Genomic DNA, 25369 nt, shown 5'->3' on the forward strand with positions numbered 1-25369 from the left:
TACCTACTACATCCTTCTGTATCTGCTTAGTGTATTCATCTCCTGGTCTCCCTCTTCGTTTTTTACCCTCCGCGCTAGCCTCCAGTACTAAATTGGTGATCCCTTGATGCCTCAGAAAATGTCCTACCAACCGATCCCTTCTTCTAGTCAAGTTGTGCCACAAATTTCTCTTCTCCTCAATTCTCTTCAATACCTAGTCATTAGTTGTGTGATCTACTGATCTACTTTTCAGTATTCTTCTGGAGCACCACATTTCGAAAGCTTCTATTCTCTTCTTGTCTAAACTATTTATCGTCCACGTTTCACTTCCATACATGGTTACACTTCATACAAATACTTTCAGAAACGGCTTCCTGACACTTATATCTATACTCGATGTTAACAAATTTCTCTTCTTCAGAAACTCTTTCCTTGTCATTGCCAGTCTACATTTTATATCCTCTCTACTTAGACCGTCATCAGTTATTTTGCTCCCCAAATAGCAAAACTCATTTACTACTTTAAGTGTCTCATTTCCTAATCTAATTCCTTCAGCGTCACCCGATTTAATTCGAGTACGATCCATTATTCTCGTTTTGCTTTGTTTATGTTCATCTTATATCCTCCTTTCAAGACACTATCCATTCCGTTCAGCTGCCCTTCCAGGTCCTTTGCTGTCTCTGATAGAATTACAATGTCATCGGCGAACCTCCAAGTTTTTATTTGTTCTCCATGGATTTTAATTCATACTCCGAATTTTTCTTTTGTTTCCTTTAGTGCTTGCTGAATATACAGATTGAATAACATCGGGGATAGGCTACGACCCTGTCTCACTCCCTTCCCAACCACTGCTTCCCTTTCATGCCCCTCGACTCTTATAACTGGCGTCTGGTTTCTGTACAAATTGTAAATGGCCTTTCGCTCCCTGTATTTTGTACCTGTCGCCTTCAGAATTTGAAGGAGAGTATTCCAGTCAACATTGTCAGTTTATCTAGGTCCCATCTCCTTAAATTCCCATCTTTTTGTACTTTCTTCAGTTTTCATCTACAGTTCGTAACCAATAGATTGTGGTCAGAGTCCACATCTGTCCCTGAAAATGTCTTACAATTTAAAACCTGGTTCCTGTCTTACCATTATATAATCTATCTGAAAGCTTCCAGTATCTCCAGGTTTCTTCCATGTATACAACCTTCTTTCATGATTCTTGGACCAAGTGTTAGGTATGATTAACCTATGGTCTGTGCAAAATTATACCAGGCGGCTTCCTCTTTCAATCCATACCCCCATTCCATATTCACCTACTACGTTTCCTTCTCTTCCTGTTCCTACTGTCGAGTTCCAGTCACCCATTAATCGTTAAGTACCTAAAATGTTTGAAAATACCTGTTATTACCATCAGCAACATGTAAGCACGAAGTACAAACAGCGTTGTCGATAGTCTGTTCTATTGAAATATTAAATATGTTATATTATTGTTATTATTTTTACAGATATTATTGTTTTTATACATCCCTTTATACGAGGGGCGATCAGAAAGTAAGCTCCGATCGGTCGCGAAATGGAAACGACTATGAAAATCCGATAAAGCTTTGCACAGATGTGTTGGGTAGTGTCTCTAGTATAACCCCAGTTAGCATCACGTCGCTCTTCTCATTTCTGAGCTCGCAGTGAGTGCGTAAAGATGTCTAGAAAATAGTGTCTGCCGCCAAGTACGAGGGCCTGGTGAGAAATTTCGCCTGAAGCTATGCAGCTAACATTACATAACTGTCGTGCTGTTTCGTCTTCAAGACAATTCTCAGCCGCATTCTGCAGGGGCAATGAAGATGCTCCTGCATCGTTTTCAAATGGAAATGTTAGATTACCCACAATACAGTCCGCAATTGTCTCCCCCTGAGTTTCATCTCTGGTCACATGAACCGCTGTCTTTGAAGACAACATTTTGACACAGACAACGAGGTGTAGGCCAGCGTGGAGAATTGGCGGAAAGCACTGGCGGCTGCCTTCTATGATGAGGCTATTGAAAAGTTGGTACAACGCTATGACAAAAGTCTATGTCCGAACGGCGACTACGTAGAGAAGTAGCTGAAAGGTGTAGCTAATTGTTACAAGTAAAACATTTCTGATGTTCACTGTGGTTTCAATTTGGCAATCAATCGGAGCTTACTTTCTGAACAGGCCTCGTATTAGTAGCAATGACATGGGATTAATCACATAGTAAATACGTTTGCAATCTGTTATGGTACAGAAAACATTACCTACAGGTATAAATATACGATTGAAAAAAATTTAAGCCTTCAATGGATAACTATTATGGAAGCAATAATGAATTAATTAATTATTATTTTCTGCAAGCACGAGAAATAAGTTCATAATTTCAATACGCTATTATGGAAGCAACCAAGTATTCGTTTCATAAACACTCGAGCATCTTATGAAGATCCACAATTCCAATTATACACTCCTGGAAATGGAAAAAAGAACACATTGACACCGGTGTGTCAGACCCACCATACTTGCTCCGGACACTGCGAGAGGGCTGTACAAGCAATGATCACACGCACGGCACAGCGGACACACCAGGAACCGCGATGTTGGCCGTCGAATGGCGCTAGCTGCGCAGCATTGGTGCACCGCCGCCGTCAGTGTCAGCCAGTTTGCCGTGGCATACGGAGCTCCATCGCAGTCTTTAACACTGGTAGCATGCCGCGACAGCGTGGACGTGAACCGTATGTGCAGTTGACCGACTTTGAGCGAGGGCGTATAGTGGGCATGCGGGAGGCCGGGTGGACGTACCGCCGAATTGCTCAACACGTGCGGCGTGAGGTCTCCACAGTACATCGATGTTGTCGCCGGTGGTCGGCGGAAGGTGCACGTGCCCGTCGACCTGGGACCGGACCGCAGCGACGCACGGATGCACGCCAAGACCGTAGGATCCTACGCAGTGCCGTAGGGGACCGCACCGCCACTTCCCAGCAAATTAGGGACACTGTTGCTCCTGGGGTATCGGCGAGGACCATTCGCAACCGTCTCCATGAAGCTGGGCTACGGTCCCGCACACCGTTAGGCCGTCTTCCGCTCACGCCCCAACATCGTGCAGCCCGCCTCCAGTGGTGTCGCGACAGGCGTGAATGGAGGGACGAATGGAGACGTGTCGTCTTCAGCGATGAGAGTCGCTTCTGCCTCGGTGCCAATGATGGTCGTATGCGTGTTTGGCGCCGTGCAGGTGAGCGCCACAATCAGGACTGCATACGACCGAGGCACACAGGGCCAACACCCGGCATCATGGTGTGGGGAGCGATCTCCTACACTGGCCGTACACCACTGGTGATCGTCGAGGGGACACTGAATAGTGCACGGTACATCCAAACCGTCATCGAACCCATCGTTCTACCATTCCTAGACCGGCAAGGGAACTTTCTGTTCCAACAGGACAATGCACGTCCGCATGTATCCCGTGCCACCCAACGTGCTCTAGAAGGTGTAAGTCAACTACCCTGGCCAGCAAGATCTCCGGATCTGTCCCCCATTGAGCATGTTTGGGACTGGATGAAGCGTCGTCTCACGCGGTCTGCACGTCCAGCACGAACGCTGGTCCAACTGAGGCGCCAGGTGGAAATGGCATGGCAAGCCGTTCCACAGGACTACATCCAGCATCTCTACGATCATCTCCATGGGAGAATAGCAGCCTGCATTGCTGCGAAAGGTGGATATACACTGTACTAGTGCCGACATTGTGCATGCTCTGTTGCCTGTGTCTATGTGCCTGTGGTTCTGTCAGTGTGATCATGTGATGTATCTGACCCCAGGAATGTGTCAATAAAGTTTCCCCTTCCTGGGACAATGAATTCACGGTGTTCTTATTTCAATTTCCAGGAGTGTATATTGTCGCCACGGTACCGGGTTCGGCAAGAAAAAAAATATGTATGTCACTCTCAATCTAAAAAGCTCTGTTCGAGACAGCTTGTGGACAAGATCCGCATCCACATTGAATCACTGCAATAAAATCTTTGGCGAACTGCGGACAACTCTGTGTTCAGTTGCTCCAATCGAAAACGGATATTGCAGTTCACCATATTAATGAAACGACTAATTTTGCCATTAGCGCAGTTTCCACTTCTGATATGGCAACGGCCGGGTTATACCACAGCTTCGTCAGTACTGTCGTTTTCAAATACTGGTCTTTCCATTTACGATGGAAACAGGCATGAGAAAGCACCCCAGGTTCAGTTATCACTATGCACAGAAGAGCAGACAACGGTCTGTTTCGGAGTATTCTACACAAGATTAACAAGATTATCATCAGGTCAGAAAAACTATCAATCACGTGTCGTAAAAACGCCGATCACCGTAAGCAGAAGAGGATTTCAGTTGACACCTCTGCGATAATCTGAGACACAGCAGATAAGTAAACTATTATCAGTGATAAGCAACCTTAATTTATTAATGAAATGAGATTTATCTAAGTCTGTGATGGTTATCAAGAAAATCGTGGATGTAGATCGGTGTTAAATCTCCGGCATATCTGGAACGAATATTAACGCAGTGTATTTTCAGACTAATGCAGTTCGGAGAAATGTTACCAGGAAAACTGCTCTATGCAACGGAGTTTCTCAAAACACATGTCCGCCATGTAAGGAAGTTCGGGGAAATATCATAACCATCACAGAGTAAAAGAAGGTGGAAGTTAAAGATAAGATAACACGAAATACTGGCGCATATGGTCTTACTTATTCTTACTTGTAACATTATTATCAACATTACTGATATGCTGGTGCGGTCTCTACTCTTGTCCAAGTGCCTCCTGAGAGTTGGCTCGTCCTCAACTTATCTCCGTACGACCAGCGACCATCGCAGCCCACCGAGCGAGGTGGCGCAGTGGTTAGCACACTGGACTCGCATTCGGGAGGACGACGGTTCAATCCCGTCTCCGGCCATCCTGATTTAGGTTTTCCGTGATTTCCCTAAATCGTTTCAGGCAAATGCCGGGATGGTTCCTTTGAAAGGGCACGGCCGATTTCCTTGCCAATCCTTCCCTAACCCGAGCTTGCGCTCCGTCTCTAATGACATCGTTGTCGACGGGACGTTAAACACTAACAACCACCACCACCATCGCAGACCGTTACTGACGTTCTTCTTTCCTCTACGGCAGTGAGTAAAAAGAAAAACACCTCTATACTCCCAGTTCGTCGAGTTCCCTTCACATGACGGGAGAAAGCTGTGGTCTTCAATAAAACATGAACGTCATTAACTAATACTCGGCACAACTACACCATTAGATACTCCACTGTTCCACAGAGGGCTTCAACGTCATGTACCACTTCTCATGTCCCGTACTGCTTTCCCCCTTCATCACTCTGAGACATACTCTGCCGGCCGTTGTGACCGAGCGGTTCTAGGCGCTTCAGTCCGGAACCGCGCGACCGCTACGGTCGCAGGTTCGAATCCTGCCTCGGGCATGGATGTGTGTGATGTCCTTAGGTTAGTTAGGTTTAAGTAGTTCTAAGTTCTAGGGGACTGATGACCTCAGATGTTAAGTCCCATAGTGCTCAGAGCCATTTGAACCATTTACAGATACTCTCGGTTATTAGAGACCCTCACGTCGACAGGACGTCGGAATCGAATGCGCTTTGTGTTTAGAGTCACGAAACATGTAGGTCCGGCACTTTACTTACATAACTGAAGATGAAGGCTGTACCCAACCAATTTGGAAGCGTCGCAACTTGAACTCACTCGCGCCGCCAGGTCACTTATCAGTCTGTTTACACACTATGCGTCATAAGAAAATTTGTATCACTTCCTCCTTCTCTAAAGCCATGCACATCACCCTGTTTCCATACCCCCCCCCCCAACTGAATCTTTAAATAGCTTCTCAAATTACCCTCCCTCCTTTTTCACAACAAACATTTGAACATCTGTGTATTTCCTGTGTATGGTGTAAGCAAGGCCTCCGATACATCCACAACCGTATTGATGTCCCCCCTCCACTCTTCCCCCGCCAAGCCCAATTTCCAATCATAGTACGATGTCGTGCCAATACCTACACGTTCTTTTCCAAAGAAACTTCAGCAGACTCCCAATCCCAGACCACGAAATCGGTAGCGACATCTCTCTCTTTCTTAAGCTTTAAACTAAACTACTGGCCATTAAAATTGCTGCACCAAGAAGAAATGCAGATGATAAACGGGTATTCATTGGACAAATATATTATACTAGAACTGACATGTGATTACATTTTCACGCAATTTGGGAGCATAGATCCTGAGAAATTAGTACCCAGAACAACCACCTCTGGCCGTAATAACGGCCTTGATACGCCTGGGCATTGAGTAAAACAGAGCTTGGATGGCGTGTACAGGTACAGATGCCGATGCAGCTTCAACACGATACCACAGTTCATCAAGAGTAGCGACTGGGATATTGTGACGAGCCAATTGCTCGGCCACCATTGACCAGACGTTTTCAATTGGTGAGAGATCTGGAGAATGTGTTGACACGCGGTTGTGCATCAACCTGCTGAAATGTAGGGTTTCGCATGGATCGAATGAAGGGTAGAGCCAAGGGTCGTAACACATCTGAAATGTAACGTCCACTGTTCAAAGTGCCGTCAATGCGAACAAGAGGTGACCATGACGTGTAACCAATGGCACCCCATGCCATCACGCAGGGTGATACGCCAGTGTGGCGATGACGAATACACGCTTCCAATGTGCGTTCACTGCGATGTCGCCAAACACGGATGCGACCATCATGATGCTGTAAACAGAACCTGGATTCATCCGAAAAAATTGACGTTTCGTCATTCGTGCACCCAGGTTCGTCGTTGAGTACACCATCGCACGCGCTCCTGTCTGTGATGCAGCGTCAAGGGTAACCGCAGCCATCGTCTCCGAGCTGATAGTCCATGCTGCTGCAAACGTCGTCGAACTGTTGGTGCAGATGGGTGCTGTCTTGCAAACGTCCCCATGTGTTGACTCATGGATCGAGACGTGGCTGCACGATCCGTTACAGCCATGCGGATAAGATTCCTGTCATGTCGACTGTTAGTGATACGAGGCCATTTGGATCCAGCACGGCGTTCCACATTACCCTCCTGAACCCACCGATTCCACATTCTGCTAACAGTCATTGCATCTCGACCAACGCGAGCAGCAATATCGCGATACGATAAACCGCAATCGCGATAGGCTACAATCCGACCTTTATCAAAGTCGGAAACGTGATGGTACGCATTTCTCCTCCTTACACGAGGCATCACAACAACGTTTCACCAGGCAACGCCGGTCAACTGCTGTTTGTGTGTGAGAAATCGGTTGGAAACTTTCCTCATGTGAGCACATTGTAGGTGTCGCCACCGGCGCCAACCTTGTGTGAAAAGCTAATCGTTTGCATATCACAGCATCTTCTTCCTGTCGGTTAAATTTCGCGTCGGCAGCACGTCATCTTCGTGGTGTAGCAATTTTAATGGCCAGTAGTGTACCTGTGTCATCTGGAGTTATACATGCCTCCTACCCTTGCCCACACCAGTGCTCTTCTAGCTGTTTTCTTTTCCTATCCTCTCGATTCCCATGGACTAGCTTCTGCCCCCTTACAGATATCCCTTTTACAGTGTCATACAACCAACTCTGGCTTCTTACACCTACCCCATACCCCAACTATCCTGATCACCCTTAGATTAGATTAGATTATATTATTTTTTCGTTCCATAGATCCGTGCTGAGGAGATCCTCGTGGATGTGGAACATCTCAATTTTTTTTAAACTGAAATAACAACACTAATAGTATGAATATATACATCATTTGTTTCTATTAAAAAATTCGTCAGTGGAGTAGAAGGAGTTGGCCACTAATAAGTCTTTCAGGCTCCTTTTAAACTGATCTTCATTCGTAACAAAATTTTTTATGTTTGCTGGCAAATTATTGAAGATTAGTGTTCCTGTGTAGTGGACCCCTTTTTGAACTAAAGTAAGTGCTTTAAGTCCTTGTGCAGATCATTTTTGTTCCTGCTATTGTATGTATGAACTGAGCTGTTTATTGGAAAAATGGATATATTATTTAGGACAAATTTCATTAAGGAGTAAATATACTGAGAGGCAGTAGTTGGTATACCCAGTTCTTTGAAGAGGTTTCTACAGGACGTCCGTGAATTTACTCCACAGATAATACGTATCAGACGCTTTTGGACTCTGAAAACATTTGTTTGACTTGAAGAGTTACCCCAAAATATTATACCATATGACATTATGGAATGAAAGTAGGCAAAGTATGCAAGCTTTTTCATTTTTATGTCGCCTATGTCTGCTAACACCCTCACACAACCATCCGACTTTCCCTCCCCTAACTTATCTCTACCCAGTTCAGGTCCTTAAATATGCAGTAAAATGCAATTCTTCTTTTGAAAATGTTTCAGCTTCATCATTATAAAGCAATACAAACAGCGAGGGCATTATTTTACCATCATCAATGTAAACGATCTTTTTATATCAGTCGCCGTATTTTAAAACCCTATAACTCGGGAGTGGAGCGTTGGACCAGTGCTACACCATCCACGTCCATGAGGGACAAGAAAATAAAATAACAACAAAGAAACAATTGTTTCCCACAGATTTCTGCATCACGAATGCGACCGCTTATAGGTCTCCCGTCTCTTTGACGTAGCGCAGCGACATAATGTCTGTTAAGACAACTTATATTTCCTGTATCTCCTACACACTTAACCTTACAACTGCAATTAATCCCCATTTACCAAATTCTGCTGTCTTCCCCACACTGACTCGAAATGGCACCTCAAACTACAGTCTGTGTTATTTTTAATCTTACATCCGATTTGGGTTCGACGACCACCTACTTTTGTTGCTTCTCAGGATTTACAATGCTCACGCACAGAAGGGAAATACTGATGACCCACACAAACATTGGAATAGGCTATCAAGCATAACAGTCTCTTACAAAGATCAACCATTAGCTAAGGCCTCAAGCGTGCACTTAACGTTTCAGGTTTTACTCCCTATTCAAATTCGGAAGATCCTCGTCTTGGGATCCTATACTTAGTTTACTAAGATCATTTCATTCGGCAGCGTCTAATAGGGCTAGTGAACGAATATCTATGTAGAAACCCGCAAAACCAACTTGCACGCCCGATCTCGAAGCTAGATATAAACAGCAATCGTTGCCATTAGTACACCATAATGTAGCGCATATCTAGGGAAAGGGAATGTCTAACGTTCACATTACAAGTCGAAGACGGCTAAATTAGTTGACGAAATCTTGCGCAGAAAAATTGAATCGAGAATTCAGATAGGAATTGAATCGAGAACTCAGATAGGCAATCAGAAATATATCTTTATACTGTACGTTACTTACTGAGCCATCCTTTTACTTTTTTTGCCTGTGGATTTTTGGATGAAGTTTCTCAGTCAGTCGTTGGGGAATGTGTTCAATAGATAAATAGTTAAATCTGTATTCTACATCTACATCCATACTCCGCAAGCCACCTGACGGTGTATGGCGGAGGGTACCTTGAGTACGTCTATCGGTTCTCCCTTCTATTCCAGTCTCGTATTGTTCGTGGAAAGAATGATTGTCGGTATGTTTCTGTGTGGGCTCTAATCTCTCTGATTTTATCCTCATGGTCTCTTCGCGAGATATACATGAGAGGGAGCAATATACTGCTCGACTCTTCGGTGAAGGTATGTTCTCGAAACTTCAACAAAAGCCCGTAACGAGCTACTGAGCGTCTCTCCTGCAGAGTCATCCGCTGGAGTTTATCTATCATCTCCGTAACGCTTTCGCGATTACTAAAGATCCTGTAACGAAGCGAGCTGCTCTCCGTTGGATCTTCTCTATCTCTTCTATCAACCCTATCTGGTACGGATCCCACACTGCTGAGCAGTATTCAAGCAGTGGGCGAACAAACGTACTGTAACCTACTTCCTCTGTTTTCGGATTGCATTTCCTTAGGATTCTTCCAATGAATCTCAGTCTGGCATCTGCTTTACCGACGATCAACTTTATATGATCATTCCATTTTAAATCACTCCTAATGCGTACTCCCAGATAATTTATGGAATTCCAGTTGCTGACCTGCTATTTTGTAGCTAAATGATAAGGGATCTATCTTTCTGTGTATTCGCAGCACATTACACTTGTCTACATTGAGATTCAATTGCCATTCCCTGCACCATGCGTCAATTCGCTGCAGATCCTCCTGCATTTCAGTACAATTTTCCATTGTTACAACCTCTCGATACACCACAGCATCATCTGCAAAAAGCCTCAATGAACTTCCGATGTCATCCACAACATCATTTATGTGTATTGTGAATAGCAACGGTCCTACGACATTCCCTGCGGCACACCCGAAATCACTCTTACTTCGGAAGACTTCTCTCCATTGAGAATGACATGCTGCGTTCTGTTATCTAGGAACTCTTCAATCCAATCACACAATTGGTCTGATAGTCCATATGCTCTTACTTTGTTCATTAAACGACTGTGGGGAACTGTATCGAACGCCTTGCGGAAGTCAAGAAACACGGCATCTACCTGGGAAACCGTGTCTATGGCCCTCTGAGTCTCGTGGACGAATAGCGCGAGCTGGGTTTCACACGACCGTCTTTTTCGAAACGCTGATTCCTACAGAGTAGATTTCTAGTCTCTAGAAAAGTCATTATACTCTAACATAATACGTGTTCCAAAATTCTACAACTGATCGACGTTAGAGATATAGGTGTATAGTTCTGCACATCTGTTCGACGTCCCTTCTTGAAAACGGGGATGACCTGTGCCCTTTTCCAATCCTTTGGTACGCTACGCTCTTCTAGAGACCTACGGTACACCGCTACAAGAAGGGGGGCAAATTCCTTCGCGTACTCTATGTAAAATCGAACTGGTATCCCATCAGGTCCAACGGCCTTTCCTCTTTTGAGCGATTTTAATTGTTTCTCTATCCCTCTGTCGTCTATTTCGATATCTACCATTTTGTCATCTGTGCGACAATCTAGAGAAGGAACTACAGTGCAGTCTTCCTCTGTGAAACAGCTTTGGAGAAAGACATTTAGTATTTCGGCCTTTATTCTGTCATCCTCTGTTTCAGTACAGTTTTGGTCACAGAGTGTCTGGACATTTTGTTTTGATCCACCTACCGCTTTGACATAAGACCAAAATTTCTTAGGATTTTCTGCCAAGTCAGTACATAGAACTTTACTTTCGAATTCATTGAACGCCTCTCGCATAGCCCTCCTCACACTACATTTCGCTTCGCGTAATTTTTGTTTGTCTGCAAGTCTTTGGCTATGTTTATGTTTGCTACGAAGCTCCCTTTGCTTCCGCAGCAGTTTTCTAACTCGGTTGTTGTACCACGGTGGCTCTTTTCCATCTCTTACGATCTTGCTTGGCACATACTCATCTAACGCATATTGTACGATGGTTTTGAACTTTGTCCACTGATCCTCAACACTATCTGTACTTGAGACAAAACTTTTGTGTTGAGCCGTCAGGTAGTCTGTAATCTGCTTTTTGTCACTTTTGCTAAACAGAAAAATCTTCCTACCTTTTTTAATATTTCTATTTACGGCTGAAATCATCGATGCAGTAACCGCTTTATGATCGCTGATTCCCTGTTCTGCGTTAACTGTTTCAAATAGTTCGGGTCTGTTTGTCACCAGAAGGTCTAATATGTTGTCGCCACGAGTCGGTTCTCTGTTTAACTGCTCAAGGTAGTTTTCAGATAAAGCACTTTAAAAAATTTCACTGGATTCTTTGTCCCTGCCACCCGTTATGAACGTTTGAGTATCCCAGTCTATATCCGGCAAATTAAAATCTCCACCCAGAACTGTAACATGGTGGGGAAATCTACGCGAAATATTTCCCAAATTATCCTTCAGGTGTTCATACACAACAGCTGCTGAGCCAGGGGGCCTATAGGGACATCCAATTACCATGTCTGAGCCTGCTTTAACCGTGACCTTCACCCAAATTATTTCACATTTCGGGCGTAGTAAAAGGGAGACGTAAAAGCTTGTTAGTAACTTTTTCTTTGTTAGCAACAGTGGCTGTCATTACAGCTAGCTGGAGCAAAGCTCTCAACAAATACTCTGTCCACCTTGTGGTAATTCCAGATATGGAGTACATACATGTTTGTGCCCCCCATGAACCATGGACCTTGCCGTTGGTGGGGAGGCTTGCGTGCCTCAGCGATACAGATAGCCGTACCCTAGGTGCAACCACAACGGAGGGGTATCTGTTGAGAGGCCAGACAAACGCGTGGTTCCTGAAGAGGGGCAGCAACCTTTTCAGTAGTTGCAGGGGCAACAGTCTGGATGATTGACTGATCTGGCCTTGTAACACTAACCAAAACGGCCTTGCTGTGCTGGTACTGCGAACGGTTGAAAGCAAGGGGAAACTACAGCCGTAATTTTTCCCGAGGGCATGCAGTTTTACTGTATGATTAATGATGATGGCGTCCTCTTGGGTAAAATATTCCGAAGGTAAAATAGTCCCCCATTCGGATCTCCGGGCGGGGACTACTCATGAGGACGTCGTTATCAGGAGAAAGAAAACTGGCGTTCTACGGATCGGAGCGTGGAATGTCAGATCCCTTAATCGGGCAGGTAGGTTAGAAAATTTAAAAAGGGAAATGGATAGGTTAAAGTTAGATATAGTGGAAATTAGTTAAGTTCGGTGCAGGAGGAACAAGACTTTTGGTCAGGGTTATAATGAATAAAAAAATAGGAATGCGGGTAAGCTACTACAAACAGCATAGTGAACGCATTATTGTGGCCAAGATAGACACGAAGCCCACGCCTACTACAGTAGTACAAGTTTGTATGCCAACTAGCTCTGCAGATGACGAAGAAATTGAAGAAATGTATGATGAAATAAAAGAAATTATTCAGATAGTGAAGGGAGACGAAAATTTAATAGTCATGGGTGACTGGAATTCGGTAGTAGGAAAAGGCAGAGAAGGAAACGTAGTAGGTGAATATGGATTGGGGGTAAGAAATGAAAGAGGAAGCCGCCTGGTAGAATTTTGCACAGAGCACAGCAAGAATCATAAAAGAAGGTTGTATACATGGAAGAAGCCTGGAGATACTGACAGATTTCAGATAGATTATATAATGGTAAGACAGAGATTTAGGAACCAGGTTTTAAATTGTAAGACATTTCCAGGGGCAGATGTGGACTCTGACCACAATCTATTGGTTATGAACTGTAGATTAAAACTGAAGAAACTGCAAAAAAGGTGGCAATTTAAGGAGATGGGACCTGGATAAACTGACTAAACCAGAGGTTGTACAGAGTTTCAGGGAGACCGTAAGGGAACAAATGGCAGGAATGGGGGAAAGAAATACAGTAAAAGAAGAATGGGTAGCTCTGAGGGATGTAGTAGTGAAGGCAGCAGAGGATCAAGTAGGTAAAAAGACGAGGGCTAGTAGAAATCCTTGGGTAACAGAAGAAATATTGAATTTAATTGATGAAAGGAGAAAATATAAAAATGCAGTAAATGAAGCAGGCAAAAAGGAATACAAACGTCTCAAAAATGAGATCGACAGGAAGTGCAAAATGGCTAAGCAGGGATGGCTAGAGGATAAATGTAAGGATGTAGAGGTTTATCTCACTAGGGGTAAGATAGATACTGCCTACAGGAAAATCAAAGAGACCTTTGGAGAAAAGAGAACCACTTGTATGAATATCAAGAGCTCAGATGGAAACCCAGTTCTAAGCAAAGAAGGGAAAGCAGAAAGGTGGAAGGAGTATATAGAGGGTCTATAAAAGGGCGATGTACATGAGGACAATATTATGGAAACGGAAGAGGAGGTAGATGAAGATGACAGGGGAGATATGACACTGCGTGAAGAGTTTGACAGAGCACTGAAAGACCTAAGTCGAAACAAGGCCCCGGCAGTAGACAACATTCCATTAGAACTACTGACGGCCTTGGTAGAGCCAGTCCTGACAAAACTCTACCATCTGGTGAGCAAGATGTATGAGATAGGCGAAATACCCTCAGACTTCAAGAAGAATATAACAATTCCAATCCCAAAGAAAGCAGGTGTTGACAGATGTGAAAATTACCGAACTATCAGTTTAATAAGTCACGGCTGCAAAATACTAACACGAATTCTTTACAGACGAATGGAAAAACTAATAGAAGCCAACCTCGGGGAAGATCAGTTTGGATTCCGTAGAAATGTTAGAACACGTGAGGCAATACTGACCCTACAGCTTATCTTAGAAGGAAGATTAAGGAAAGGCAAACCTACGTTTCTAGCATTTGTTGACTTAGAGAAATCTTTTGACGATGTTGACTGGAATACTCTATTCCAAATTCTTAAGGTGGCAGGGGTAAAATACAGGGAGCGAAAGGCTTTTTACAATTTGTATAGAAACCAAATGGCAGTTATAAGAGTTGAGGGACATGAAAGGGAAGTAGTGGTTGGGAAGGGAGTGAGACAGGGTTGTAGCCTCTCCCCGATGTTATTCAATCTGTATATTGAGCAAGCAGTAAAGGAAACAAAAGAAAAATTAGGAATAGGCATTAAAATCCATGGAGAAGAAATAAAAACTTTGAGGTTCGCCGATGACATTGTAATTCTATCAGAGACAGCAAAGGACTTGGAAGAGCAGTTGAACGGAATGGACAGTGTCTTGAAAGGAGGATATAAGATGAACATCAACAAAAGCAAAACGAGGATAATGGAATGTAGTCGAATTAAGTCGGGTGATGTTGAGGGTATTAAATTAGGAAATGAGACACTTAAAGTAGTAAAGGAGTTTTGCTATTTGGGGAGAAAAATAACTTATGATGGTCGAAGTAGAGAGGATATAAAATGTAGACTGGCAATGGTAAGGAAATCGTTTCTGAAGAAGAGAAATTTGTTAACATCGAGTATAGATTTATGTGTCAGGAAGTCGTTTTTGAAAGTATTTGTATGGAGTGTAGCCATGTATGGAAGTGAAACATGGACGATAAATAGTTTAGACAAGAAGAGAATAGAAGCTTTCGAAATGTGATGCTACAGAGGAATGCTGAAGATTAGATGGGTAGATCACATAACTAATGAGGAGGTGTTGAATAGGATTGGGGAGAAGAGAAGCTTGTGGCACAACTTGACTAGAAGAAGGGATCGGTTGGTAGGACATGTTCTGAGGCATCAAGGGATCACCAGTTTCGTATTGGAGGGCAGCGTGGCGGGTAAAAATCGTAGAGGGAGACCAAGAGATGAATACACCAAGCAGATTCAGAAGGATGTAGGTTGCAGTAGGTACTGGGAGATGAAGAAGCTTCCACAGGATAGAGTAGCATGGAGAGCTGCATCAAACCAGTCTCAGGACTGAAGACTACAACAACAACACGTTTGTGAACAGTGCACATTATACCCACCAGCTTCCAGTTAGCTGCTGATGCCGACAGGCCTTTGTCTACACAGTCACTGATGCTCTCAGTTTCTCTTTCACAGATGGCGGCACCCTATCACAAGAAGAGCGACGTCGGACTTCGGGCAGCCTACGAGTATGGGGCTTCCGACTACAACCTAGACGTGGCCAGAGCTCAGCTGCAGCGTACAGCCAGCACAGACACCATGCGTAAGTACTACGAAAAACTCATTCTAAAGATCCATTAGCCGAGCCCTGTAATCATTATTACGATGTATTTTTTTAGTCTGTAAAATGTAATATCCATTACCATTTGAAAATTCAGTTCTCCACTGATAATGTAGGTAGAGATACGAGGCGTGTTTTTTAAGTAAGTACCGTTTTGAAATTAAAAAAGGACGTGCTAAGATATGTCAATAATTTTATTTTTACATGAAAGCTTGTACCTTAATCTACTTTTCTACATAATTTCAGTCAATATTGAGGCACTTGTCATAACGTTGTACCAGTTTTTGAATACCCTCCTCAAAGAAGTCTGCCGCCTGACTTGTTAACCACTGCATCACCACTGTTTTGACTTCGTCATCGTCTTGAAGACGCTGACCGCCCAGGTGTTTCTTCAAGTGCAGGGCAGATGGTAGTCACTGGGTGCAAGATCGGGGCTGTACGGAGGATGATCTAGAGTTTCCCATCGAAAAGATGCGATGAGATCTTTGGTCTGATTCGCTGCATGCGGACGGGCATTGTCTTGCAGCAAAACGATGCCCTTGCTCAACTTGCCACGTCTTTTGTTCTGAATTGAACGGCGCAGATTGTACAATGTCTTACAGTAAGCTGCTGCATTGATTGTCTCACTACGAGGCAGAAATTCCACAAGCAATACTCCTTTTCTGACCCAAAAAACTGTGCACATGATTTTCCGGGCAGAAATTGTTTGCTTGAACTTCACTTTTCTGGGTGAATCTGAATGTCGCCATTCCATGGACTGTTGCTTTGATTCTGGTGTGACGTAGGCCACCCATGTTTCAGCGCCCGTAACAATTTGGCTTAAGAAATCATCACCGTCATTGTGGTACCGCTCAAGGAAAGTCAATGCACTTTCTAAACGTTCGGTTTTGTGCACATCCGTCAACATTTTCGGCACCCAACGTGCGTACAATTTTGGGTAATTCAAGTGCTCGGCCACATTGCCATACAAAACACTACGAGAAACATTACGAAAGTCATCCCACAAGGAGGAAATCGTAAAGCGTCTTTTTTCTCTCACCTTATTGTCCACTTCCTGCACCAAACTTTCATTAACGACCGAAGGACGCTCTCTCCGTTGTTCATCATGCACATTTGTGCGGCCTTCTTTAAATGCTCTCACTTCTTTCTTACCATTCCATCACTCGTAAAGTGTTCTATGCAACCTGCACAGATCTCGCGATGAATATCGATCGCTTTTAGGCCTTTAGCACTAAGAGATCTTATAATAGCCCGTACTTCACAGTCGGTGGGACCCACGATTATCGGAGGCATCTTAAACACTCAGTACACAACGTAAAGAAGGAAGAATCAGACTGTAATGGCGTCAGTGCGTAGACAACAGATGTAGGTACCCAGTGCGCATGCCCAGAACGCCGACCACAGCGGTGTGGCCGCGGTGTGGCAAAATGGTACTTACTTAAAAAACACGCCTCGTATAAAAAATTGACACACATGTTTGAAATGACAGGAGGTGTTATTGAAATCAAAAATAGTGCACAAAAGTCAAACACATGACGCTTCGCGTGTTAGAAGAGCAAAAAAAGTTTTTTTTAGCAAACACGATGTTCTTTATAATAAATGCTCTACATGTCGGGTGTCATTCATCAATAATAGCTCTAGCTGAGGGACAATGTTGTGAACAGTACTGTACAGCACATCAGTACGTATGGTAAGAAAATGCTGGCGGACGTTGTCTCTTAGCATTTTCTTAATGACGTCGAACGATCGCGGTAGACTTGCGACTTCAAGTAACTCCACAACCAATAATCTCACGGGTTGGGGTTTGGGAACCAGGGGGGCGGGGGGGGGGGGGGGGGGGGGCAAGCGTGACTGAATTGGCGGCGGCTCAGCAAGCGATCCTCACCAAACCTGTGCGCAAGAGATCTTTCATACGTGAAACAATATGCTGCAGAGGGTCATCCCACTTAAAAGTCGTAACTTCCAGAGGATTTTTATCAGCTGGATCCGACTCCCTCTCTCTCTCTCATGCACCGTCACTGACGTGTTGCTGTCCAGCGCCGTCTGTTGGCCACTTTTTGCAATCCTTATTCGTTTCAATAAAACCCCATGTCATTTCAGGAATGTGCATCAATTTTTACCTCTTTACCTAGATTATTCTGTGAATTAGTGCCTTTTAAAATGTTAACAGACTTTTGAGGTCACCCTATAGTATAAAGATCTGGGCAGTACTATTGTGTTGAAAATAAAATTTAAAAAATATTTGAAAATAAAGAAGAACAATAACTTAAAAAAAATCGTAGCAGATACAAGGTGCATTCAGAATAACTTCAGCTGTGTCAGCTGTAATGAAGTTTTAGCAACTATTCCCACAAACAAGCCCTTTTCCATTCTTTGAAGACACTAGCAGGAAGTATCAGTTCACCCCTGCTGAGAAATTCAGTTAACTTAGGGAGCTCCAGCCTCATCTTCCAAAAAATATTGCCATTATTGCTAGCCTTGGATGTTTTCATTGGTCTAAGAACTCGAAGGGCGCTATGCCTGGCACAGCTTGCATATGTTCTCGTTGCAGTTAGTTAACTGTGTGACGCAAAATACGATCACTTATCTTTAAATATGAAAATTTCAGAGTCCACCATTTACGTATTTGACGCGAGTACAGTATCATACACTGGTTAGAAGTGACAACTCTGAGGGGTCTATAAGAACTGAGATCATACGCTCAGTCTTCATTAAGAACCGGTTAACCATTTCCTTCCCACACTAAGATTCTTGCTGTGTAGAAAATTGGAGAGCAGTTTCGTGCCCCAAATGGTATAGCTAAGCATGCTGGACAAAAATTAGTCGCCGTGTAACACCATCTCTAGTCTTGCTAATGGCCTCAAATCGACGAGGGAGAGAGTCAACAGTGTCATCAGGAACGCCACTCCCAGCCCAACCCAGCCATTGTACGAGGGGCGTTCAGTAAGAAATGGAACTCTTTTTTTTTTCTCGGCCATTTTCGGTTGAAAAAATACGGACTCTGTTGAGGGGTATCGTGAAGTAAACCCGCTTCCACCTCTATAGTTTCATGAAGTTCCGACAGGTGGCGGCGCTTTACATAGCCTTCAAAATGGCATCTGTAACGGAGGTGTGTTCCAAGCAGACTGCTGTTATCGAGTTTCTTTTGGCGGAAAACCTGAGCGTCGCAGATATTCACAGGCGCTTGCAGAATGTCTAAGATGACCTGCCAGTGAACAAAAGTATGGTGAATCTATCGGCGAGTCACCTGTCACCATCGCAACAAGAGGTTTTCCTAAGAAACTTGTCAAATCAAACACATCTGGGCATACACATGCTAACTCCTGGATCACAACAGGTATTAGAAATTCCTCCAGGACCATGAAAATGCTTAACTATAGACTGAAAAGTTGGACTGACCCCAAGTTTAAAGAATATGTAACAAATTACAAAAAAATATATAGAAAAGTAATTAGAAAAGCAAAATTACTAAGTAATGATAAATTAATAAGAAAATCAGGCAATAAATCAAAAACTATTTGGGAAATTGTGAAAAGGGAAACAGGTAAGGGCCTCAAGGATCAGGAAATAGTACTCAAAAATAGTGAAAATATTGAATTAAAAGATGAAACTCTGGCAAATTACATTAATAATTACTTTTTAAGTGTACCAGTGTCATTAAGTAAAAACTTTACTAAACATGAGAAATTAACAGCCCCAAAAGTAGACAGTAGTATGTTGTTAATTCCCACAAATGATAATGAAATATTAAAGGTGATAAAGAGTCTAAAATCAAAAATGTCTGCAGGTGTGGATGAAGTGCCTGTGTCAATAATAAAAAAAGTTGCCCAACAAATTATAAAGCCCCTGGTACATATTGCCAATTTGTCTTTCAGCGAAGGAGTGTTTCCTGAGAGGTTGAAAATCTCTAAGGTTAGACCTCTGTTTAAAAAAGGAGATCCATACAAGGTAGAAAATTATAGACCAATATCCCTTCTCCAATCATTTTCAAAAATTCTAGAGAAATTAATGAAAACCAGACTCATAAATTACTTAGATGCTCACAAACTTCTAAACTGCAATCAACATGGCTTTCGCTCAGGCCACAGCACAGAATCAGCTATCCATGCCTATACCAAAGAGATTGTCAGGAGTCTCGACACTAAAAAATGTGTAGTGGGAATTAACTTAGATTTATCTAAAGCTTTTGATACAGTAAATCACAAAATTCTGTTAAACAAGATGGAGGCAATAGGTGTAAGGGGAGTTGTGAAGCAGTGGTTTGAATCTTACCTTCAAGATAGAACTCAGGTGGTAGAAATCATTGCAGAGCATAAAAATCAGAAAATCAAGTGGGTCTCAGATGCAAAGAAATTGGAAATAGGTGTCCCACAGGGCAGTGTTCTCGGTCCTTTATTATTCTTGCTTTATATAAATGACATAAAAAATCCTAATATTTCTACCAAAATAATGTTGTTCGCAGATGACACTAGCATAATTATAAGTGATGATAAAAAATCATTAACCGCCACAACTGATATAGTCCTGAAATATATTCAACATTGGTTTAATGCTAATGAGTTAACACTTAATCTAAGTAAAACAAATTATATACAGTATGGCAAAGCAACTCAAGATATGGACCTCCAGTTAAAACTAATGGATAAGAAGATAGAGAGTGTACAATCCACAAAGTTTTTGGGCATGCACATTGATCAGAACTTAAGCTGGAAAGACCATCTCAAGTACTTATCCCACAGGCTCAATTCGGCATGTTTTGCATTGAGGATATTATCTAGAGTATGCAGCACAGACTGTACTAGACTAGTGTATTTTGCTTACTTTCACTCCATCGTGTCTTATGGCATAGTGTTCTGGGGTAAAACTAAATCAAGCTTAACAGATATCTTCAAATTTCAGAAAAGAGCTGTACGAATCATAACACACAACTCTCCAAGAACTCATTGTAGACCCCTTTTCAAAGAACTGCAAATACTCACAATACCATCACTGTATATTTTTAAAAGCATTCTGTGTACAAGAGCACATATGAAAAATCTACGTACAAATGAGGACTGCCATAATTATAATACCAGAACTCGTAAGAATTTGTATGTAGAAAGGGTAAGGACAACACAAACCCAAAAGCATGTAAGTTATTTTGGAATAAAACTCTACAATGCTCTGCCAGTGTACATGAAGGCAATAATAGATGAAGTAAAATTTAAGACTGAACTTAAAAATTACCTTTTAAGCAAAACTTTCTATGACGTAGATGAGTACTTTGATTGTGTGTAAATTTATTGCCAAAAATTTTAATTTGTATGTCTAAACTTGTACTTTTAAAAAATGCCTTGAAAGTGATATTCCATTATTATGTCTGTAGTACTTGTACTAGTATGATAACTTTGTTGTGACAATTCCTACTTCATGTAAATGATATATAGGAAGATAATAAAATGAAATGAAATGAAAGGTGCGAACCTGTCTGACATGCAGAATGCCAGCCGGCTGTACACACCTGTGACTCCTGCAATGTTGGAGTTGGAAGTTACGGACACTCTCATTCGAGGCGATCGACGGATCACAGTCAAACACCTCGCTGCATAACTGGACACATCTACTGGTAGCGCTTACACACTCGGCCACAAGTTGGGGTACTCAAAGGTGTGTGCCCGCTACATACCTCGCTGCCTAACAGAAGCCCATAAAAAGCAACAAAGCACCATCTGAGGCAGAACTGCTTGTGCGATACGAGTGTTAGTGACAACTTTTTGTTGAACATTGACACAGGTGATGAAACATAGGTTCATCACTTCGAACTGAAAAAAAATGACAGTCCATGGAGAGGCACCACACCACCTCTCCTCTGAAGAAAAATGTCCAAAGCCACACACTGAGCCAGTAAAGTCATTCTGGCGGTCTTCTGAGACTCCCGAAGGAGTTATTCTGTTTGATTTCCTCCTTCATGGTACAATAATAAACTCTGAAGTGTGCTACCCTCAGTAGTTTAAGAAACGACTTTGGCGTGTTCGTCGGAAAAATGCAAAACAACTTCTCCTTCTCCAAGACCATGCAACGCCTCACACAAGTTTGCACATCCTAGAGTAGCTCAAAAACTTTCAGTGGATTATTCTGCCTCATTCACCCTACTGCTCGTAATTCGCACCTTCGGACTTCCACCTGTTTGGCCTGACATAGGTCACACTACACCGGGGGTTATTGAAGAATCACATCACCCAGTAGTGGTACCATGTGGGTATACAGGCCCTCCCAGTAAGACCGTCGCATTGGACGGAGATTATGTTGAAAAATAGATCGGTTCAAATGACTCTAAGCACTATGGGACTTACCATCTGAGGTCACCAGTCCCCTAGACTTAGAACTACGTAACCCTAGCTAACCTGAGGATAACACACGCATCCACGTCAGGCAGGATTTGAACCTGCAACCGTAGCAGCAGCGTGGTTCCGGTCTGAAGCGCCTAGAACCGTTCGGCCACAGCGGCCGGCTGATAAATAGAGTTTTATAGCCAAATGAGTGGGGGATCCTGAATAAAATCAACCTGGCTTCAGAAAAAGAATACGTTGGCTGCGATGTCGATCAGTAGACTGGTACCATTTTGGCATGAAGGCCCTACTAGAAGGTAGAATTACACACTTGCCGTGAACGGCGATTATATTGAAAAATCATGTTTTGTACCCAAAAGACTGAGTAATAATATGGTGTACTGACGCTCTGAATAAAACCAACTAGCTCTCAGAAAAAAATGTATTGCATTACTTATTATTACTTATTAAATGACACTCATACATCTATGACAAATACTTGGCATGCCACTGGATAATTCTCTGATGATTACATCCTACAGACCTACAACTATTGTGAAGATGTTGATTGCTATGCTTCAAATAGTTTCAGAGATTTTCTAGGAGATTAGGGTCAGGTGAACTATCCAGTCAGTCGTACTGTGATATGGTGGCTGAACACATGTGGGCACACCTATGAAAGGGCTGTCATCATCTTGGATAGTGAGAGTGTCCACAGTACACTAATCATGGAGATTCTGATGAAATGGCAACACTTTCTCACCGAGAAATAAAAATCCTGTCTCATGTCAACGGAAACCTGAATAAGAATGCCAAAGTCATGGCACGAAAAACAACACCAAAAAATCACAGAACTGACTGCGGTCTGAATTGCACCCTAAACACACTACTGATTAAACGCCTTATTGGGCGACGGCTTGCATCATTTGAAAAGAGGGACAATCGTGCTTCCTCGAGCTGCTGTGCAGTTTCTGTGTTATTTGATGTCGAGCTTTATGTGCGCAGCGGCATTGTGCAACGTCAAATATCAATTACATGCCTTTCGTTTCACAAGTTCAGAATCTGATTGAGATGGACCTGCATTAAGTAACAGCAGCAATTCCTATCGTGTTTGAAACTAATTTTTATCGACAAAGCAAAACACTTATCTTCAGTCTCGGTTGTTTAGGACACTGTTTCTTCTGCCTGTCGTTGATTTCAATGTGATACACCAACCCTGAATTGACAAAAAAAGACACTGAAGCCTCTAGACAAAAGATTCAGTCTCACGTTGGACAAGAATGAGCCAACAAAACTACTGTGGTTTTCTTGACGGAATCACCTGCGAGGAACATAAATCAAGATAGTGTCTAAGGGATTAGAAACTCCCTCCTCTAGAATATCTAGCTTTTTCAGAAGAAAGTTCAGTGTAAGTGATCTAATATGTCCCATGGTACAGTTTTTGTTCCCTGATAAAGCCTGGTCTCTGCAGAAGTGGCAGTGCACCCATTCACACAGCTAGAGCTAACTAACATATTAAGCTTTCTGTGTAACCAGTCATTTATTAGTGGAATATTTCCTGAATGGTTGAAATATGCTGAAGTTAAGCTACTATTTAAGAGGGGAGATAAAGAAATATTTCCGTCCAATTTCACTTATTCCAGCATGCTCAAAAATTTTAGAAAAGCTAATGTACAAACAGCTTTATAACCATCTTATCACAAATAACATACTGTCAAAAGCCGCAGTTCGGCTTTCTAAAGGGTTCTGATATTGAGAAGGCTATCTACACTTACAGTGAAAATGTACTTAAATCATTAGACAAAAAATTGCGGGCAGCTGGTACATTCCGTAATCTGTCAAAGATATTTGACTGTGTAAGTCACAATATCCTTTTAAGTAAATTAGAATATTATGGTGTTGTAGGAAATGCTGCAAAGTGGTTCAAATCTTATACCTCTGACAGGAAGTTAAGGGTGTTATTAGGAAAGAGACATGTATCAAGCTATTAGGCATCATCCAACTGGGAACTAATTACATGTGGAGTCCCACAAAGTTCCATCTTAGAGCCCTTACTTTTTCTTGTGTATATCAACGACCTTTCATCAGTAACATTACCAGATGTCAAGTTTGTTTTGTTTGCCGATAATAGAAACATTGCAATAAATAGCAAATCAAGTGTAATCTTACAAATATCAGCTAATAAAATATTTGTGGACATAATCACTGGTTCCTAGCCAATTCTTTGTCACTAAACTTTGAAAAAACACACTACATGCAATTCAGAACTTGTTAGTGGTGTTCAATCAGTATATGCTTAACATATGATGACAAGTGGACAGTGTTAAATTCTTGGGATTACTGCTTGATAATAAATTCAACTGGGAGGAGCACACCACAGAACTGCTGAAGCATCTTAACAAATCTCTATTTGCAATGCGAATTCTGTCAGACATAGGGGATACAAAAATGAAAAAGCTCGCATACAATGCTTACTTTCAATCCATAATGTCATATGGGATTTTTTTTTTTTGGGGGGGGGGGGGGGTAATTCATCAAGCCAAGCCACAGTTTTCTGGCCACAATAATGTGCAATATGAGTTATATGTGGTGTGAACTCACGAACATCCTGCAGAGGTCTGTTTAGGGAACTAAAGATACTAACTACTGCTTCCCAATATATTTATTCCTTAATGAAATTTGCCATTAAAATATATCACTTTTTCAAACCAACAGCTCAGTTCATGGAATCAATACTAGAAATAAGAATAATCTTCAGAAGGATTTAAAGTCACTTGCTCTTGTACAAAAAGGTGTGCGTTATTAAGGAACACACATTTTCAATAACTTGCCAGCAGCCATAAAAAGCTTAACAACCTATGAAATTCAGTTTAAGAGAAGCCTAAAGGATTTATTGGTAGCCAACTCCTACTCCATTCATTGATGAACTTCTCAGTAGAACCAACTGACTCAGAGGCATAATTACAGAAACCAGTACCTGTATGTTAAAAGTATTGACCCAAGCTGTTGAGACACTTGTCCCACTGTGACACAAGGCAGTGAATGCCTGTCTCATAAAATTCCCGGGGCTGTGATGTTAACCAGTTCCGCTCGTACAGCTGGACGTCATCATCCGAGGTGAATCATTTGCCCCTCATAGCCTTCTTAAGGGGATCAAAAATGGCGCAATCACAGGGAGAGAGGTCCAGACTGTATGGAGGGTGGCCGAGAATCTCCCATTTGAATTTCTGCAGGAGTGCCACAACTGTGTTGGCTGTGTGAGGCTTTGCTTTGTAGTGGAGCAGAATGACCTCATGGGTGAGATTGTCTGGTCATTCTGATTTGATCACTTGGTAAAGGGTGATCAAGGTTTACGAGTAATGATGGGCATTCACTGTTGTCCCATGCTGCAGGAAGTGAATCAGAAGGCGGCCATCTTGCTCAAAGAAGAACGTCAGCATAACCTTTCCTGCTCATGTGTGGATGGCCTTGGCTTTTTT

The 25369-nt window shown here is 42.6% G+C and overlaps 1 protein-coding gene across 1 annotated transcript in view; it reads left to right on the forward strand.

Annotated features, from left to right (window-relative positions):
- Nucleotides 1-15437: 15437 nt before the first annotated feature.
- The window catches only part of LOC126237544 (sodium-independent sulfate anion transporter-like), a 71754-nt gene continuing 61822 nt past the window's right edge, over nt 15438-25369 (forward strand). The window contains exon 1 of the mRNA XM_049947730.1: nt 15438-15564. Within this exon, the coding sequence (XP_049803687.1) occupies nt 15438-15564 (127 nt within the window). The remainder of the gene's footprint in view (nt 15565-25369) is intronic.

Source organism: Schistocerca nitens, chromosome 2 (genome assembly GCF_023898315.1).
Source record: "Schistocerca nitens isolate TAMUIC-IGC-003100 chromosome 2, iqSchNite1.1, whole genome shotgun sequence".
NCBI classification, from domain to species: Eukaryota; Metazoa; Arthropoda; class Insecta; order Orthoptera; family Acrididae; genus Schistocerca; species Schistocerca nitens.